At 36.6% G+C, this 19,239-nt stretch overlaps 3 protein-coding genes and 2 pseudogenes across 4 annotated transcripts; 1 reads left to right on the forward strand and 4 right to left on the reverse strand.

The window, feature by feature from the left end:
* Positions 1 to 152: 152 nt before the first annotated feature.
* LOC142547981 (uncharacterized) lies at positions 153 to 1,049 on the reverse strand. Its single transcript, XM_075656355.1, has 3 exons — positions 909 to 1,049; positions 465 to 791; positions 153 to 368 (listed from the first exon to the last, which is right to left on the reverse strand). The coding sequence occupies exons 1-3, from the start codon at positions 976 to 978 to the stop codon at positions 241 to 243; spliced, it is 525 nt and encodes a 174-aa protein (XP_075512470.1). The 5' UTR covers positions 979 to 1,049; the 3' UTR covers positions 153 to 240.
* Positions 1,050 to 1,626: 577 nt separating this feature from the next.
* Positions 1,627 to 5,012, reverse strand: LOC142548585 (O-fucosyltransferase 19-like). The gene is made up of 8 exons (XM_075656982.1): positions 4,186 to 5,012; positions 3,703 to 3,775; positions 3,545 to 3,615; positions 3,359 to 3,447; positions 3,129 to 3,261; positions 2,800 to 3,032; positions 2,249 to 2,725; positions 1,627 to 2,173 (listed from the first exon to the last, which is right to left on the reverse strand). Exons 1-8 carry the CDS (start codon positions 4,771 to 4,773, stop codon positions 1,915 to 1,917), a joined length of 1,923 nt encoding a protein of 640 aa, XP_075513097.1. The 5' UTR covers positions 4,774 to 5,012; the 3' UTR covers positions 1,627 to 1,914.
* A 4,301-nt stretch (positions 5,013 to 9,313) lies between these two features.
* Positions 9,314 to 10,683, forward strand: LOC142548589 (large ribosomal subunit protein eL33y-like; annotated as a pseudogene).
* Positions 10,684 to 11,358: 675 nt separating this feature from the next.
* LOC142548353 (steroid 5-alpha-reductase DET2-like) lies at positions 11,359 to 14,183 on the reverse strand (annotated as a pseudogene).
* A 172-nt stretch (positions 14,184 to 14,355) lies between these two features.
* LOC142548590 (E3 ubiquitin-protein ligase APD2-like) lies at positions 14,356 to 18,159 on the reverse strand. Of its 2 annotated transcripts, none has more exons than XM_075656988.1 (11): positions 18,055 to 18,159; positions 17,677 to 17,960; positions 17,359 to 17,465; positions 17,081 to 17,203; positions 16,869 to 16,965; positions 16,052 to 16,126; positions 15,895 to 15,977; positions 15,446 to 15,592; positions 15,133 to 15,205; positions 14,714 to 15,047; positions 14,356 to 14,480 (listed from the first exon to the last, which is right to left on the reverse strand). In XM_075656988.1, the coding sequence occupies exons 2-11, from the start codon at positions 17,936 to 17,938 to the stop codon at positions 14,405 to 14,407; spliced, it is 1,377 nt and encodes a 458-aa protein (XP_075513103.1). In that variant the 5' UTR covers positions 17,939 to 17,960; positions 18,055 to 18,159; the 3' UTR covers positions 14,356 to 14,404. The 2 variants fall into 2 exon arrangements, with proteins under 2 accessions (XP_075513103.1, XP_075513104.1); XM_075656989.1 differs by having other exon boundaries at positions 15,446 to 15,586; positions 15,889 to 15,977.
* Positions 18,160 to 19,239: the final 1,080 nt, after the last annotated feature.

The raw sequence follows: 19,239 nt of genomic DNA on the forward strand, positions 1-19,239 counted from the left end.
AAACTATACAGAAGGATTTGGGCTCACGGGTATTTTTATTTATAATATATATAAACACATATTTACGAATTAGAAACCAAGTGATTTATATTTAAAGCATACCATTAATTAACATTTTAAATACAGCAAACACAACACATAATTATTCTTGTTAACTCAACTAAAATAACAGAGAACAAATCCCAATCAGCCCGAAAAATATGAGCCCGACATCCCCCATTGGCCATGCTTCAAAATTAATTAGAAAGGGGCGGGAGCGGGAGCGGGAGCAGGGGCATCAACGGCGGCGTATCCGTCGCTCAAAATCCCATACATGCCACGGTGCGAGCTGCTCTTCTGTTTCGCGCATATCTCCGGTAAAAATTGGGCTGCCAATTAAATCATGAACAAATACTGAATAACTCATAATGTATAAATAACCGAAATCATCAATGAAGCTCTGAACTGCATGGTATCTTCATTACCTTCGCCTACGGCTAGATTGTAATACAGGTCGACAATGTTCTGGCAATTCTCGTAACATTCCGGTGAGCAGAGGCTAGCGGCGAATCCCGGCTTCAGGAAGGCGTCGGAAGAAATACCGACGGATTTCCGGTCAACGCCACACGCTGCCACACACTGATCATTCTCTATGTAGCCAGACAATTTATCGGCCAACACTTCCGATGTCTTGCACGTGTATTTCTTGTTACTTGCTTCGTTGATGTAGGTTTCCAACACGCATCTCTTCCCTGAAGATGCGATCGACAAGGCACACAGCTCCGTCGGCAAGTTCTCGCAGATCAACTCAGCTGTATATATAATACACAAAACAGCACATAGTATTATTGTTTAACAAATTGGATAGATACATGCTGAATTAGGAGAAAAAATCCGAAATTTTGTATTAAAAAAAACTCAACATATACCTATTATCCCGTGGAGGAAGAGAGAGCAAGCCAAGAAGATAACCAATGGCAACTTCATGGAGGAATACATGTCTTTATTCGATTATGATTTGTTGAGTTGGTTTTTTGGGGTTTGATTTTTGTTCCAAGTTTATATTTCACGAGGATCAAGAAAATTTTAAGATTTTCAATGCATTTGAGAATGGCCTTTTTTATATAAGGTGATGATCTATTTACGCAAATTTTAATTTGGGGAAGGTGGAGAGGAATCGGAGCATAATTTTGGCCTTTGATTTCTGAATTTCCTTTTTATTATTATTCTTGCAAGAATGTAAATTTATCACTTCGATATTTGGACAGGAAAAAAACAAAAGTTTATCATTACTTTATTTATTGACAGATTCGTTAGAACGTTGGTTCGGCAAATTAACACTTAAACACCGACTTAATTGCAAGTCTCTCACCCCAATCTTGTTGGTTTGTTATGTAAAACTGTATAATCACTGAGATTTAATAAAAGAGAAAATGCAAAAAATATCCCCGGAAATGACGGATGTGCGCACCAAATCAGGGCAGTGAAGGTGAATCCAATTGTTGCACAAGATCGACTATTAGGCGGCTGCTGCTATTGACCATAATGCAAGTAAATCTGTGGGGAATTCACGAAAACTTGTTTTGAACAAAGCTATGTTTTACCAATTCCAGATTAATGGACAATAATTGGGATTAGAAAAGAAATATGTCAAAAACTTTTCCATCTCGAGAACCTGATCCGTGACAAGAAGCAGAAAATAAAGTACAAATGAATAAAAGATGGAATGAACACTGGGTCACACCGATTGCTTCCAATCTTTTTTTGAACTCGTTCTCCTGTCATTTTCTTCACATTCAACTGTTTTCCTTCAGCTAATTCTAGAGGGTGGAGAAAATCCATGGCCTCAAACACCCTATAAGTCCAGATAGCTATATCTGGATCATCCAATATATATTTACATCAACCAGTCACCATGTTCTACCAAAAACGACGCTATCTTCTCCGAGGGGCTTTCCGGCCAAGTTTTTGATCCAGTTCTGCGTGCTTCATTGTCCAATAAGTCGTGCTGTTACAAACACAATCCGGATAAGGATTTGCATAGAAATTTTCTTCTGCTCTTGGTACATCTCCTTGTTGCCTAAGATATGGCTTTCCTACTCTGTTTGAATGTAATATCTTTACTTTAACCACGAAATCATCCCAAGACAACCCGCCATTATCCAAGGAATTTATCAGTCTAACAAGTTTCAACCTGAAAAAACAAAAGAATCCCATGAAAAACAGAACAAATCACCAAAAGAAGAAGTATCAATATCTGAGCAAAAACCTGTTGGGATTAATCGTCCTTCTGAACCCTTCATACACCCTATGCCCCTGCACGGCCTTCGCCATATTCCCATCATACGTATAAACGAACACGTCACTTTCCACAGCTATAATATAGTCTAATGCGGCTAAACGGTTCTGGTATAGCTTGAAAGGCTCCAACTCTTCTTCGGTTGCGAGTGTGGAGTGCGTGAAAACGTTGGGATACTCTTCCCGAAAAGCGTCCATGCTATTTTTACCGTAAATTTCACCAGCCACGATGTATATCCTTGTTGAAGAAGGATACCCCATAGCCTTGAGAAACAATGCTGCTTCCCTCGGAGACAAAGGGCAGCCCCCTTGTAGTCTCTTTAGTCGGCTGTTGATTTCCTTCTCTTTCCAATGCTTCACACTGTACCTCATTTCCCGCAATTCCTCAGCTTCTGCCGCAGTCAAGTTATTGCTGCAGCCTGTAAATGCAAGCATATCTTTCTCGTACCTGAATAAACCATCGTGGCTTCAGTACATAAACATCATGGAGTCTAAACGGCCAAGAAAATGAACGACAATTACCTCAAGTGAAGCGCAATAAACGGTTTTCCATTGTCTCTTAGCCTATCCACCAATTTCTTTCCGAGGGACTCAATCTCAGGCGTGTAACGAAGAGCTTCATAATTTGCCCGACACCTGAGTTTCTGTAGAGAGGAGGCGAGGCCATTATTTACCAATCTTGTGTCGGTATGCGTGAACATTATAACCTTTCGTCTCATTAGCAAACGATGCATCTCTTCTTTGTAGTAGCCACCCTGTGTAGAAACCATGAAAAAAGAATACGGTTCAAGGTCAACAAGAACCAGATATTTACCACGCTAGCATATTACAGTTGTTTGTAACTTACAAACCTTGGACCAAGAAATGGGAGCTTTTAGAAAGGGCTTCACTCTTGCATACTTCGGTGGCAAAGCTTCAACTATCTCGATATCATCTCTCAAAACTTCGATAAAATTTCTCCAGTCGAAAATATCCTTAAATTCGCTGAAACAAATAAAACACTGTGTATATCAATCATCAGAGCATATCAGATGATCAGTTCAGCAACATCGTCAACTTTGCTAACGTTAGGAGGCCATACCTAGGATCTGTCCAAAAGTTATTATGATCAAGGGACGGAAGCACCAGAGTGGCATTCATCATCTTCGCTATTGTTACCATGTCACATATCTATTGTCAAAATTTTAAAATCAAGATCGGTAAATAATTTTTTTCCCCCAAATTTATCCAACTTTAATATTATAAGGAAACATAATTTGGAACTCACTCCCATCCTCATTTGATTCAGACCCCCATTGGCATTAACTAGAATATATCCGTCGGTCATGTTACCCGTCCCTGAAAAGGATTCAAAACATTCCATTATCAAACATAAGATGATGCGCTAATCAAAGATATGCGAAAGGAGATCTAAAATCGACGTACTGATGCGATTCCTTGGTCGATGAATGCATTTGTAGTAGCTTTCACGGGTTGGTTTTGTAAATATTTCTTTCACCTGCCGCAAAGATTTCAAAAGACAAGATTTTTAGCTGGACTTTTTTCGGTGATCATTGTATATTTTCAGTTAATGTTTGAAAGAACACAACTGTATTAATGGTGAATGTGCGTCAAAGGGAAATTAAATCAAAATTTCAACGCTCGTTTTGTTTGTTTCCCACTACTAACTATTCGTGGAGCAGACATAGGAATTTCTATTTTCTATTTCATGAACAATATTAATTACTCAAACCTATAGAGGAATCTGTTCATACAACTTTTGTTACATTTAATTTAATGATATGCATCTTCTACTGTATAAAGTTGATGTCCTTTATCTACTAATTTTGGCATTGTTCTCACAACGAAGATTTAATGCCCAATGCAGCAGTATTAAATCTTCCATTATAGAAATATATAAAGACCCACCGGGAGTTCCTGCATCAGCCGGGGCTGCACAAGATCACGGGAAGAAGATTCTGAATCAGCCACCGCATGAATCAAATGATCATTCCTGTAATTCAGAACAATCAAATTCTCTTCCCCTAGCCACCCGAGTCTTCCGGCGATCGCAGCCACCCTCCCGCCGCCGCCCGTCAACATAGGGAATCTAAGAAAGGCCGTCACGGCCACCAGCATCAAAAGCATCCCAAGAATCGTACGGACTATATGCTTTCTTGAAAATATAGAAAGCAAAACACCCCATAAACTTAACACGCACTTTTCGAGCCACATAACCCATTTCTCAGGAAGCCTCCTGCGTACCAACAAGTACCGAACGACCAGGTGGTGATGGTGTTGGTTGCCCCCGCAGCCGCCTCCGTTATACTGACACACGACTCCATCAATGTTGCTGCTGACGGACTTCAAATTCAACACCGTTTCTGTATCTTTATCGCCTTTAGAATGACCAAGAGAGATCTTCACCTGACCAGAAAACTTCTCATCGTTCGTCAACGACTCCGCCCCTCTCCGCCTATGGTGAGTGAAGATTTTGATTCTACTGCCGCTTGACATTGCCGGTTGAACTTTAACAAACAAAAAATAACGATGGGTCGATCAAGAAAACGAAAGGGAGAGTGAAACAAGGTGAGGGGAGGTTTATTATCCGCTAGTATGCAAAAAGGAGTTTGATTTTGGAAGGAGACCGATATTCATGGGAGTTTAAAGAGATGGATTCATGTGAGTCTCTGTGATCGTTTTTCACTCGTAGTACTTTTCGATTATATAGTTTCGGATCATTGAAGGTTATGCATATCACTTTATCATTGATAAGATTTTATTTGATCTCTATATCCGAATTATCTTGTTTTAAAATTAAAATTTTCTCATCTCTAAAATCTTTCAGAATTTTTTAGGATTTTTTTACATTTTAAATTTATTTTAAAAATATCATGATATGTGATAACGTGCTCGGGTATAATGCTTTATCCCCAAAAAATTTAAATATAAAATTTTGCTTTGAATTAAAAATTGATAAAAATATATGAGAAATTAGTTTTTTAGTCCATTCAGTTATGAGTTTTTCTCAATTAAGCTTTCACATTTTGATTATGATATTTTAACTTTTAATTTCGGTTATTTTGTTCTATTTTTAGACGTCGTCGTTCAGTAATTTTTTATGTCACGTCGTCAGTTGAACCAAAATAGTCAGAAATTAAAAGTTATTATATCAAAATGAAAATTTGAAAATTTAGTAGACCAAAATCAAAATCAATTCCGTTAGTGGATTAAAAAAACGATTTTGCAATTATGTAATTGTGTTAGTAGTTTTTTTTTTTACGCGGTTTTAGGTTCTAAAATAAGTTGATGAATTCATTTTTGCAAATATAACTATTATATTAAACTAATTAATCCATTACGTATGCATAAAATGGATTTAATCAATACAAAAAAATTAGCAAAATAAACGTAGATAACTCCAACTTGAACATGAACAAACAATAAATAGGTATTTTATTACAAGAACTTGTACCTGATTTAACCTGATTTAAATCATATTAAAGTGACATAAAACTCTTTAGGTTTGTCATGAAAACGAAGAAGAGTACATTTTACCAAATTTTTTATGACAAATTATATAGACTTGGACTTCGAAAAAGAAAATATTAAAGATGATCGATTCTTGATTTGCATAGGCATTATGTTTTGTGTCCCCATTGTTAGGGCCACATATAATAGACAAACAAGTATAAAAATTCTCATAAAATATTAAAATTTGAAAATTATAGATAATAAAAACCATTTTTTATACAAAAACAAAGATGAATTTTAGGAATTTTTTCATTAAAAATTAAGTATAGCTTGTTGGCACACAAATATATGCACGTTGACGCAATTGTTAGTTAACATTTAGCCTCGAAAGTAATAGGCTGATGTATCCCACCACGCTCATTAGAAAAAAACATGACAAAAACTTGCGTGAGTTTGTCTCACAGGTCGTATTTTGTGAGAGTGATATCTTATTTGTGTCATCCATGAAAAAATATTACTTAAGAGTATTACATTTTATTATGAATGTCGGTAGGGTTAACCCGTCTCACATATAAAGATTCGTGAGAATGTCTCACAAGATGTCTACTCTTATAACCTATAGAGTAACTAACCACAAAAAATCACGAATAGTCCATTCCATTTTTTAAAAACTATTTATGTTTTTTTTTTATTTTAAATATAAATTGTCAATTAAATTATTTATGATAAATAAACTATATCTCATACTTGTATCTTTCCATCACCAACCTGATATGTTAGGTAGATGCAAATTCAAGAATTCCCGAAATTTTTTAAATAAGACATATACCAAAATATATTCCCATATATATATATATATATATATATATATATATATATATATAGTAATACAGTTGTTTAAATTTTTTTTTCTATTGAATTGACATATGGGGATGCGTATCCTCGGAAACTTTGTGGATTCATCCAATTACATATTAAAATGATTATAATATAAGTTTACTGTAATCAAACCGGCCCTTTGTTGTCTGCAAATCAGAGAATGTCACTTTTTTTTTTGAGCAAATCAGAATGATGATACCAACTTTTCCCTGGGTCCGATCTGGTGAACTTGAGCTTCAGATCAACAATGTTTGAATCGGAGCAGATGGAGCACCACCGGTTTATACAGACTAATGGGTACTGGAAGGTGTCGAAAATTTTTCCGACACGACCACTTCGACCTTTTGATCGGATTTAGGAACAGAGAAATGGGAAGATGTGATAGGTGGAAGTTAATATCTTGATCCTTTTAACCATGAAACATATATGGGTATTTATAGTGGTTGAGAGAACTTCTTCCCATACTGTGCCGAAGTCTATTTTAGGTAAATTTCCTTATAAAATTAAATTCTTCTCCCATCACTGCCAGTCCGGGCCGGATTCCTCGTCACATCTAATCATACGGCGAGATTCTAGCCTATTTAAAGATTATTCACGCTTTTGACATGTGACAAAGTTCTTAGAATATGAACAAGCTCGGGCCTGAGATTCATGTCACAAGCATCTGGCTTGACAGAACCTTGCTCTGAGCGCTGATTGGGCTCGGATATGTGTGATTCGGCTATCCGGGCTCGGCCACAGGGGCTTGGCCGAGACCTACCCTGGTGCTCGGCCACTAGTGCTCTAGTGCTCGGCCGAGCACTACCCTGATGCTCGGCTGAGCTCTACCTCGGGCTCGGCCGAGCCCTACACTGGTGACAGAGCTCGACCGAGCATCAAGGCTCGGTCCTCAGGGGTGCGGCTGGGCTTGGTGCTCGACCGATGTGTTCAAGAAGAACGACTGAGCTCGTTTATAGATGGTATCGAATTCGGACAAGCCGTGCTCGACGGGTTACGTTTAAGTTCCTCGGGATGAAAACTCAAGCGCGGTGGAATATTTTGGGGGCATCACAGAGAATGTCACTTAAAAAAATAAGAGGGGAATTGTATCAAAATGATATTAGGCTCTAGTATTGTCACGGTTACCCCAAGAGATATATATATTTTTTTTAATTTGTGGTTGCTACGAGTTTTACTAGTGTCGTCCATCTGTCTGTATTTAGTGCTTGTATAGTTTGAATAATTATTGAAATATGATAATTTTGTTATTTTCAAAATAATTATTTTTTTTCTTCGTGTTTTTCTAATTCAAATGATTTTGATAAGTTAATAACATACGTTAATTATAGATAAGTTAAAAATTTATCAAAAATAGATTTTATAATACAAATAAAAATCGAACATAATTTTTATAAACCGAGAGAGTATATTCTCAATCTTAATAATATAATATATACAAATATATATATATATATACACAAATATGTATGTATGTATATATGTTGACTTTTTTATATACTAATGTTGCGAACAAAGGTGCACGTTTGATCATCTGAGAAGTGTCTGCGAAGTGTCAAATTATTGCAGGGCTCACCAATAAATTTGATTCATTCCTGATACATGACTCATCCAACAACTTCGTTTTCAGGTTTGTTATTTTATTTTTCTATAAAGGGCTTTGCCCTGATTAGTTGTTTTATCGACTCACGATGTTGTTGAAATCCAGAATGGTAGTTGAGAGGTCGGATTTTCACTTGGGGGTTCGAGTCGTACCTTTGAAATCTGGAAGCACAAACAAGAACGTTAGAAGGGGACTAGAAGGTTGTTTCGATCTAGCATCTCCGACGCTCAAGTCAGAGAATAGAAAATAGAGATAATATTGTATGTAGAGTGGGTGAGTATATGAATAAATAAACAATCAATGTAACCTAATATTTATAGGAGAAAAATAAAGTACTGAATTGGTAGGTCTAAATTCTCAGAATCTCGGACGTAATTAGATTAACTTTTATGGGTTTTACCTTTTTGGGCTGGATTTATGCAGGTTACTCGATAGCGTCTAGGTAGGAGCACTCACAGGCCGAAGCACATCTACACTCTGGATCATGTCGAAGGTCGGCTCTGGAGTTCGGCCAAAACCTTTCCAAGCGACGAGATGCCGTCATCTAGGAGGTCATCTCAGGACATGCTGTGAGGTCGGCATGGGAGGTCGGCCACCGATTTCTGTGTCGTGATTACGGGCGTCTGGAGGTCGGCCGAGATGACCTCTAGCATGCTCTCCTACCAACTTCGTGCATTTGAGAGGACCTCCTGTCGGGGCTCTATTATGAAGATGACCTCATAGGACTTTCTGAATACTGGGATCCTATCTTTCTGGGCTACCGAGAGCGGGCCGAACTCATCTTCGATCCAAGTGTATTAGGTTAATTGTCTGATCTAAAACAAATCCCATCTTTTGTCTAATATGTGAGTTGAATTTTAAATTTTTTCTACTCTCCCTCACTTAAATGTGCATTTTTACTTAGATAACACGTCAATCCAGTGATCAAGATTTCGAGGCTTAACCAAAAATCTTAACTGTAATCTAGACTTGGAATTAGGTTAATTATCATGCACAAAAATAGGTCGATATACATTTAATTTTCCGGTACAATAACAAAATAAGATTAGTAATTGGGCTTATCAAATTTCAATAGGCCTAATTATATTGGGCTTTATCGAAGCATTGGCCCAAAGTTTGTTGGATATCCTTGCGGCTGCGGCTGTAACCAGGGTTTAGTCCTCCATTTAGACTCTCCGCCAGCTGAAGCTTCGGAACGTCAAGAATGGTGAAGTGCCGTCCAGGAGAACGCGTTAGGTCAGATAAACATTTAATTCTTAAAAAATGATGCCCCTTTTCATCCGGCATATATGAATGTTGCGTTTTAGGTTATTTTTTTTGTTTTTTGTTTTTTGTTTTTTGCATTTTAATGATGTTTGAATCGATAACATCTCGATTGTTTCATGATCTTGTTTCTTTGAATTTTTGCAGGCTTTATGTCCGCGGAACTGTACTTGGGTACAAAAGGTAAGGAAAACCACCCATATTTATTTGTTAGCTTGGAGTATGCTGCGTGTTGTTTACTGTTGGATAGGTGAAAATTGACAATACTGGCGATAGGTCGAAGTCGAACCAGTATCCAAACGTCCTTGATACAGATAGAAGGAGTGAACACGCAAGAGGAGGTTACGTGGTACCAGGGTAAGCGGATGGCGTACATTTACAAGGCTAAGGTTAAGAAGAACGGCTCTCACTACCGTTGCATTTGGGGCAAGGTTACCCGACCTCACGGCAACAGTGGTGTTGTTCGTGCTAAGTTCAAATCTAATCTTCCCCCAAAATCCATGGTATATTGGCTCTTTCAACTAAAATTTCTATGTTCAGAAGAGATCATCTTCAGTAGAATGTTGGTAATTACTTTTCACTAATGGTTTGTCATTGTTTGTTTGTGAAACAGGGTGCTAGAGTCAGGGTATTCATGTACCCTAGCAACATATGAGCCTATGAGGTAAAAGTTTTTATCTTTTTGTTAAATTTCTCCATATTGATCTAGATCTCATGTGATCAGATGGACAAGCGTGTATGATGTTGTATTTGTGCTATTATTTTGCATGTTAGTTGTCGAAACCAGGTTCATTGATGGGAAGCTTGGTCACTGGGAAGCCTCTTAGACCATGATAAATTTGTTAGTGTACTGTGTGACATTGTCTCATCTGCTATGCTTGTCAAGCCGACGACTGAAGTGACATGTCAGTTTTTGAATCCTTTATGTTCATTAGTTTTAAAATGAATGGGTGAAAGTTAACATTTTTGGTTGGCATCTAGTTTTGGTGTGGTGAGCTCACTGATTTGCAATGCTTGCCAACTAGGGTGATATATGTCTCTCTATCTCTGTGTTCTTTCTGTTCATCACCGGTATTAAAATAAATGTGCAAAAAGTATTTTAGAAATTGGGTGACTTCATCTTGTTTGGGTGTGGTGAGTTCATCGATTTACTGAGAAACATGATATATCATATAGTTTGGTGATCCTAATATAAACTTTTAAAGTTAAAAGTGATGTCTTATAAACTGAGAACAAAAGCAATATATTATATTTAACTGTTCGTCGCGATCTAGAAACTCATCAAATCTTGGACTACCAAAACTTAAAATATATAATGTATCCTACCATAGTTGATAGGATTTCTGGATACCTGCAATTGTTAGCTTGATGAATTGAAGAAACGAGATATGGCAGAAAAAATGTTTTTGCATGCTTCAATTTGCTAGTGTGTGTTCAAATTCGTAGGGGTTGTTTCATGTTGATTCATATCAACTTTTCACCGTGAGAGCTTTTTGTCCCCTGCACCTTTATTAACTGTTGCTAATTGGGAGGAACAGGTTTTTAGTTGGTTTATTAACCGCCCGCATGATAATCTTCCTCCTTTTCATCTTTTGCAGTTATTTGGCCTCGTAGATTCGGATTTCGTAGTGTACTCCAAGGAAGAAGTATCATTAGAATGTATCTTTTTGATTTGTTGTTCAGAGTTCGGAATAGATTTGTTTTGTGATTCGATGTTATTGGTGTATCCCTTATTCCTTCATGATGCTCTGTCAAACATATTATTGTCTCTCATTACCTTTAGAATTTCGATCTCTTTTACCTATTTTCAGCTGATTTTGACGACATTCAACTGCTAAGAAACAAATTAGGACACTGCAGGAATTTAACAATAATCTGCTATTCAGCACCTAATTACTCTAGTCCGAGATATGGGGTTGATACATCAAAAGACAGCCTTCAGAATTTAGAAAGTTTGAATCTCTCAAAGAAGAACACCGGCAACTCAGGTGAAATGAAACTTGAAGTTAACAAGAGATTAGTCGAATTCATAGATCGACCTGTTCGCGCTATGGTGTAACTCTAAGACGTTGCCGATTAGTTCGAACCAGCAACTTGAAGAAAAGGTTACACAGGTGGGTAAAGACTTAGAATCAGAATTGATCACTATTCTTGGATCCGTGGGTTCACTCTTTCACGCAAAGGCAAAGAAAAGAAAGATTGATTCAACTAAGGAGTGATTGTGATGCATTTTCTTTTTAAGAGACATTATATATGATTTAATACTTAATAGTAAGCGGAGGAAGTATTTGGGATTTAACTAACTTGTAGGAGTTAAACAGTAGCACACGCTTGATTCGGATAATAAGGTACAAAATATCAATACACCAACGGAATTACAGCTTTCCTATTCTTAGGATAATACTCCCCAAACTTTTGCAAGTACCATCTGTGCTTAGCCCCATCTCTGGGCACCAAATTAGCACACGTGTACACAAAAAAGCCCAATCCGGCCCAATACCAAGTCATCAAGGACCAGCCCAACCATTCCAAAATCTCCCCAAAATAATTTGGACAACTAACCCAATCAAATAGCCCACCTCTCGGTATCTTATACGGCCCACCCCTACTCTTCAGGCCCGTCAGCAAATAATCCGACCAAATATTTGCCGCCATGCCGCCACCACCAGAACCACCCATCTCGATCGAAATCAGCGTCTTCGGAGACCCACCTGGCCTGCAAGTAAGCGTTCAAGAGGTTGAACTCGAATGCCATCAGGGCCACGCTCACCAGGAAACCTCCGACTGCCTTTTTCTGGATAGGTGATGTTAACAGAAGTTTGAGTGGGTAGATGACCGTGTGATGCAGGTAGTGGAGGAGGAAGATGGAGATGAGGACGATTGCACGTGGGCCGCGGTGGTTTAATGAGGTACATTCATGATAATAACGATTCCATGCATATGTATAGACGAATTGGTAATTTGAAAGAAATTTATCATTTTCATTATGAGTCTAAATCAGTCATTTATTTTGACATACTATTGTACAACGTATTTTAAGGAGTTTCAGTTGGGCTTAGAATGGTAAATTTTATGTCTAAGCCATTAAGATTATATTTCGATCATTTCGTTGTAGTCTTTAAATTTGTAACTAAAGTGACAACCGAATTAAGTATATCAACATAAAATCATTTAACTGTAGGAGAACGTGTTAAGCATATAAAATGGTCATTGAACACGTTAACACTGAGTTGGCAATTTTTTGACCTAAAGTAATGTAAATTAAAACGTTCAATAATCATATGATAATTAATTTTGGACTTGCTTCCATAATTATTTTATGGTGTATATATTTGGTTTTGATTTATTAAACTCATTCAGTTATGATATCTATCATATTCAGTTACCTTTATTCATCAAACTATACAGATTTGAGAAATATAATGCAGTCTGATACATGTAAGATAATACTCGTTTTCAGATGACTTATCCCCATGATTCATGTATTTTGTTTACTCTTTTGGTGAATGAAATGTATATCGACTAAGTAAGATAATGTAAGAAAGATTTGAATGTGAACAAATCATAATGTGACCCATATTAAGATAAAAAAAACAAAAAAAAAATTGTGTGGAACGATGGTCATAGTCAGATTTTTGGACTAAAGGTGCATGCACCTGTCTAACTTTAGGGTTTTGAGATGCGTGTGCGCTTTTCTTTTTTGACTCTAAAGCTCCCCAATCTTACTCATTTATGGTACAAGAATGCCCGTAAATAACTCATACAACTCATAAGAACAATACTACATGATCTACAAATGATCGAAGTGTTTAAAATACTTCAAATCAGATGAAAGAAAAATACTTATGAATTATTAAATGGCTCGAGGTAATCCTCGATACACATCCACATATTTATTTATCATGTTCATCTAGTAGAAATATGAATTTTGAGAAAAACCACAACATGAATGAGGGTGTAATCATCATCTCGAGTCCTCCAAGAATTTTGAGAGTAATGTCATCATGATCAAATGATGTATTACACATAATGAGTTCATCGGCAATGGACTTTGCATACTGCAAGTATTCAGTTGTTGTTTTTGTGCCTTTATTGAGAAGGCGGAGTCGTTCCTTCAATTGATTGAGTCGGCCGCGGGTGGGCGTAGCATAGGTGTGAGACAAGATTGTCCATGCTTCCTGAGATGTATTTCAAGAAAAGACGAATGAAACAAGAGTAGGAGTAATGGAGCCTGCTATGGCACTTAAAATAAGTTGATCCCGTTGAACCCACGAGATGTAATCTGGATTTTAAATTTGCCCATCATTGCTTTTCAAGATAGATGACAGAAAAGGATGAGATCCGTCATTTAATATAATGAGACCTTCACCCACAAGAATGACATGAAACTGAAAACGGCAAGAGCTATAATTACTAGACGTAAGTTTGATCGTGATCTGGTTGGTTGGGTTTATGGTGATGAGATTTGAAAAATTGGAGGTGGAGGGGTGGTGGAAGAATTTGAGGTGCTGTCTTTTTCTTTATTGGTGTCGGCCATGGAGAAATGTAAAAAAATATTGGATGCTTGTTAAGAACTTATAATGGCTCTGGTACCATGTAAGCCGAGAAGACAACAAAAGTAGAGTAGGATATTTTATTGCATTTCATTAAATCATTTGATTACAGTTTGTGTCGGTGCAATATTTTGCATTTGTTTGACTATAGCTGCCATATTCTCAGTGTAAACATTCTTATAAAATTGATACTCAAGAAAATGTTATTCAACTATTCAGTATATCATGTAAGGCAAGCTATTACATTTATGGGTGATAATTTCAAGGATCTTTTGTAACATGGAACCTGTACAACCACTGGACTTGATCGTTCTCAGGTCAATTAAACTCGATACAAATTCAATAATTTCATACTCGTGATGATTGATGCAGGCGCGCCTCAAACTGTGTATATCTTTCTTACTTTCTTTATGCGTTTACGACAAATAGGGCAGGTTCCAGAAGCCTCGGCTATCCTGCAAGGTAAAGATCAACTTATAGTTACTTCTGACCAAGAATCAATTCCTAAAGAGTGTGCTGACCTGACATCAATTTACTCGAGCTCGAGATACTTGATTTTTCAATCACCAATTAAATCAGTATCACACATAAGCGAAAAAGTCTAAACTCGGTCGTAACATGGCTCCAGTTGAGCTTCTGTCACTCTCCCCCTACAATAGATTAGGACAAGTATGGTCGTCGAAATTACCTTGTGGCACATCTAATGCAAGCGACACAATGTGCACATGGAATGAAGAAACAATCCCTGGGAGCATCAAAGCATATTGCACAGAGACGCCGCAAGCTGTTGTGCTCACCATCTTTGACATGCTTCTCATCCCGTGAATCTTCAAGAGACTCGTCGTCCTCTGAGACAGACACATACGAGGAACCCCAACTCGAAAGATCATCATCTTTCTGTGAGAGCAAAGGGCTTCTCTCAGGTCCCGTGTCGCCCACTTGTTCTCTTCTCCTTTCCTGATCGGTGCGCTTGCAGTGGTTGGAGGTGTGATTAATGAGTAGCACAAGAACAGTCATTCCACCTGTATTTATAAAGAGATTGAAGAAATCACAGATATTTCATTGATATAGATTCTATAAGAGTAAATTTAGCGGGAAAAGAAGTACCTAGACCAACAATATACGTAAACCATCGAGGTTCATATGATATTTTAACATACCAGCCATCATTAGCCATGTCCTACAGTAATAGAGAAATTCACATGTGAACACAGGATAACACAGGAACACGGATATATCTACTGTGACTTCTTAGCATAACACAGGAACACGGATATTCACATGTTCGCATATGGAGAATTGCTTTACCATTTTCTGATGAGGAGCAAGGTGATGAACAGGAGAATGACTCGGTAGTTTTATAGTGGAACAGGTCGAAAATTTATTTGTTGCCAAAAACAATCAGCCAAGAAAAACTCACAGATTTTCGACCAGGAGTGGTAAGAAGAGCAGCACTTCCGCTTGGGATATTAAGTTTAAAACTACATTGGTCCGGCGCAAGCACACACTGGTAACTTGCTTCCGTTGTATTGTAGAGAAAAGCCTTTATTTGGATCTGAAGCTGCACCTGTTAAGGCATCCAATTTCTGTAAACACCGCAAATAAAGTATGAAGAATAAGAAAAATTTAATCTATTAGCACATCCATGAAAATTCAATTGGTGGATATTTTAATATACCAAGTGAGAATTTTTTGTCCGATTCTTAAAAATGATGGACTCCATGACCGGTAACTTGAGGAAAATAAGTTATCACCAAGATCAAATTATTCATTGAAGTTCTTCATGCACGTGACAAAGAGATCATACTTTCATTTAAGTTGTAATCGTTAAAGAGTGACTATACTACAAATTCATTCAAGAACACTTGCCTCTTCTACTTCAGAATTCAAGTTACCCAAAGCTATGTAGTAGGGAGAAGATTTGGACATATTTTTCTGAACTGAGCCATTTCCTGTAGACAATAAACCGATGAGATTCAACCACTAATATAACAAACACTCAAAACTTGACCTTATTTTACCTCACCGCGAATGATATTCCAAGATAAGGCTGCATTTGGATACAACGGATCCTCAAGCCACACATCTAGACCTTCTTTTCCTGGAATGATGCGGCATGCAGAGAAATCTCACAGGGTACCCAAATAATAAGAAAACCCACAATCTAAAAATACCCACTAGTATGAGTTGCTAACGTAAAAGAAATCAAGCAACTTAAAAGTGTATCTTAAACAAGTCATTTAATAACGACAAGTGTTAAGCATGTGTCATTAACAAATTACTGTCCAATCACGACCCGCGTCTAATCAATCATTACCGGCGTGGGTAAACACTTCCGTACCTGCGTAGGCAAAATACTTCTCCACCGTTGTAGGTAGAATACTATTCCACTTTAACTTTAACCAAAATAATGTATTTGAATAGATCAATAACCAAAAGATCAGTATCACTTTAGATTCCAAGCTTCTGGAAATGTACTGTCATTCTGTCAAACGAGCAATTACAATGCACCCAAAACTATTATGAAACTCCTTGATTTTTCCCTTCATCACAATTACTGGTGCCTTTCACCACCTACCAAAGTTATTGAGCTCAACAATATAGCATTTGAATAGGACAAACATCAAAAGGCAAATAAACTTGCACAGGCTACAAGAATTTTGCATAACTGTCAGATTCTCATTCTGTGAGTTCTAATTTCTATCTGTAGCAATCAGCAATACACACGTCCTCCTGTGTACTTCTATTCTCCAACTATTGAGATATTTTTCCATGATCTACTTCCGTTGTATCAGGTCTCTGATTGCTAAAAGTAAACTTATGTGTTAGAAATTAACTATTACCTTCAGCAATTACCAGAACGACAGAGGATGAACTTAGGGAGTTCACTGAATAGGATATGTTTATTTGAGACCCTTCATTCAAAAAGAAATTCCATTCCTGTGATAAAAAGAAGTAAAAAGTATATCCCTTAAATTCACTGTCACCAAGTAGAAATCAAAACAGAACTACTTGAAATCACATTCAGGATTAAATCGATTCTTAAAAAACTCACCTTGTGGGTTCTGGAAGGGAGAATAGTTGTGTGGCTTTCTGACCATGTGATCATGACATCAAGGGGAGGAATTTTATCAAATCCATACAACATCGGCCCTTTACCTGTTTTGAGTTCCACCACCTAGCACAAGTCAATATTAACTTTAATTTAAATATCTTGGGTTCTAAAATATAGTGATTATTTATTTATACAAATGCGAAGGCATTCCATTCCATATAGTGAACATATAACTAGATAGAAAGACAAACTAAAATTGCAAGTTAACTATAGTTTACCTTTATAGACTCCACAAATAGATGGCTGGGATTGATCAATATCGATGAATGTGGTCCAAGCAGTACATTTTCAGGTGCATACACCCCATATATCAGTATCATACAGCCTGATAACAGAAACGGAACAGACAAACACACCATAGATGGACTTCATTGCTTGCCATTCTAAATCGTTTCACTTCTATAATTTTTAATAGTAGCAAAATCCTATATTATCACAACGAAAGAAATCTCCAAACTTTTTAAACCGCAGGTTCTATTATCAAATTTCATATTATAATAACGTAAAATTTCGCGACAAAATGATACAAATTTTACCAAAAAAACAGAAAGTGAGCATGACGATGACGCAGGACCAAGCATCGCTATGCGTAGCCGGGAAAACCTCATTTTCCGTCGCAGTCAAGTGATCTCTGTGCAGAGTGTTGCCGGAATATTCGAGATTCCTTCGAGGAAACGGCAGCGGCGGCAACTCTTCAAAATTCTCCCCATCTTCTAACACCTGCAAACCTGAAGCCGATCCAGTACCATCTCCAAAATAGTCTTCCCTTATCGATCTCTGCACCTCATGGTGTTCCATTCAGAATTCGATCGGACAAATCCTGCAAAAAAAAACACATAATAATAGTAAAGAACAAGATTAATTCACGGGATACGAGCATTATAATCTTTGAATACAATTATGGAGATTTTTACGTGTTGTGTGAGGAAATTTTGTTTGAAGGTGACCGTTTGCGAATTCTTCATGTATTTTCATATTTATTATTATTATTATTTACCAAACAGACTGCTTGAGAGTTGAAGGTTAGTTGTAAACGAGACGGTTAGGTTAGTTTTGTTTAGATTATTTATAATCACACTGTCAACCAATAATATAATGATACGTTTTAAATTTTTTATACCAGCTGATTAAAAAAATGTTTAAAAAGTTATGGTACTTAATAACTTTGTAAATGGAGATGTTACCATCATTTTCTGATAACAAGAAAAAAAGTATATAATATGGAGACGGTCTCTTGTGAGACGGGTATTTTTTCATGAATGATCTAAAAAATAAAACTCTTAACATAAAAAGTAATACTTTTTCATGAATGACCTAAATAAAAGATTTGTCTCACAAAATACGACCTGTGAGACCGTCTCACACAAATTTTTGCTCTTGAATAATTAGCTATTGAATTGTTGAGCCATGTCTATTAATATTGAAATGAGTCGGGTTTAAACTCAAAATTATATTGAACTCACCTTGAGCCGGTCAACATCTCCAAAAGCGATTCTAGGGCCGATATCAACTTTTAATAAATCGGGTCGGATCCGCATAAACAACAATTTATTTTTATTTTATATAAATTTTCAGGGTGTGACTTGCAATAATTATCTTTTTTTCTTTCTTTTTGGTTACTAATTTACTAATTTAGTGTTATGGTTGTAATGTGTGTGTGTTTATATATATATATATATATATATATATATATATATATATATATATATATATATATTCTATTTTATTAAGATTGAGCACATGATAATAACCACTCAGGAGGACACCAACTTTTTCTTCCAATTTTACCCTTATATGCTACTAATATTACACTTTTGTTTTTTGTTATTTTGTTTTTTTTTAATTTCAACACACACTTTTATTTTTTATTTTTGTTATTTCAACAATTCAAATATCAATTTAGTCACTCCATAAATTGTCAAATTACACTTTAGTCAATCGATAATGATAAAAAAAATTTTACACACAGCATCGCGTGTGCTTGATAACTATATATTATTGTCGTTGTTTTCTTGTGTAATTACTAAAATTTAAAACATTTACTATGCTTAGACTTTTGCAGGTCTGGTCCAAATTGGGTCGTGCGGGTTTTATGCACT

The sequence above is a fragment of the Primulina tabacum genome, chromosome 6 (genome assembly GCF_025594145.1).
Source record: "Primulina tabacum isolate GXHZ01 chromosome 6, ASM2559414v2, whole genome shotgun sequence".
NCBI lineage: Eukaryota > Viridiplantae > Streptophyta > Magnoliopsida > Lamiales > Gesneriaceae > Primulina > Primulina tabacum.

Coding starts and splice junctions, on each gene's coding strand:
- LOC142548590 (XM_075656988.1), bottom strand. CDS start 17,938: ATGGAACACCATGAGGTGCAGAGATCGATAAGGGAAGACTATTTTGGA. Junction 16,127..16,868: donor CGTTCTGGTAATTGCTGAAG/GTAATAGTTAAT, acceptor GCATCATTCCAG/GAAAAGAAGGTCTAGATGTG. Junction 15,206..15,445: donor CCACTCCTGGTCGAAAATCT/GTGAGTTTTTCT, acceptor CTATTACTGTAG/GACATGGCTAATGATGGCTG.
- LOC142548585 (XM_075656982.1), bottom strand. CDS start 4,773: ATGTCAAGCGGCAGTAGAATCAAAATCTTCACTCACCATAGGCGGAGA. Junction 3,776..4,185: donor GGCTGATGCAGGAACTCCCG/GTGGGTCTTTAT, acceptor TCTTTGCGGCAG/GTGAAAGAAATATTTACAAA. Junction 2,174..2,248: donor AGGACGATTAATCCCAACAG/GTTTTTGCTCAG, acceptor TTGTTTTTTCAG/GTTGAAACTTGTTAGACTGA.
- LOC142547981 (XM_075656355.1), bottom strand. CDS start 978: ATGTATTCCTCCATGAAGTTGCCATTGGTTATCTTCTTGGCTTGCTCT. Junction 792..908: donor CTTCCTCCACGGGATAATAG/GTATATGTTGAG, acceptor TTATATATACAG/CTGAGTTGATCTGCGAGAAC. Junction 369..464: donor CAATCTAGCCGTAGGCGAAG/GTAATGAAGATA, acceptor TTTAATTGGCAG/CCCAATTTTTACCGGAGATA.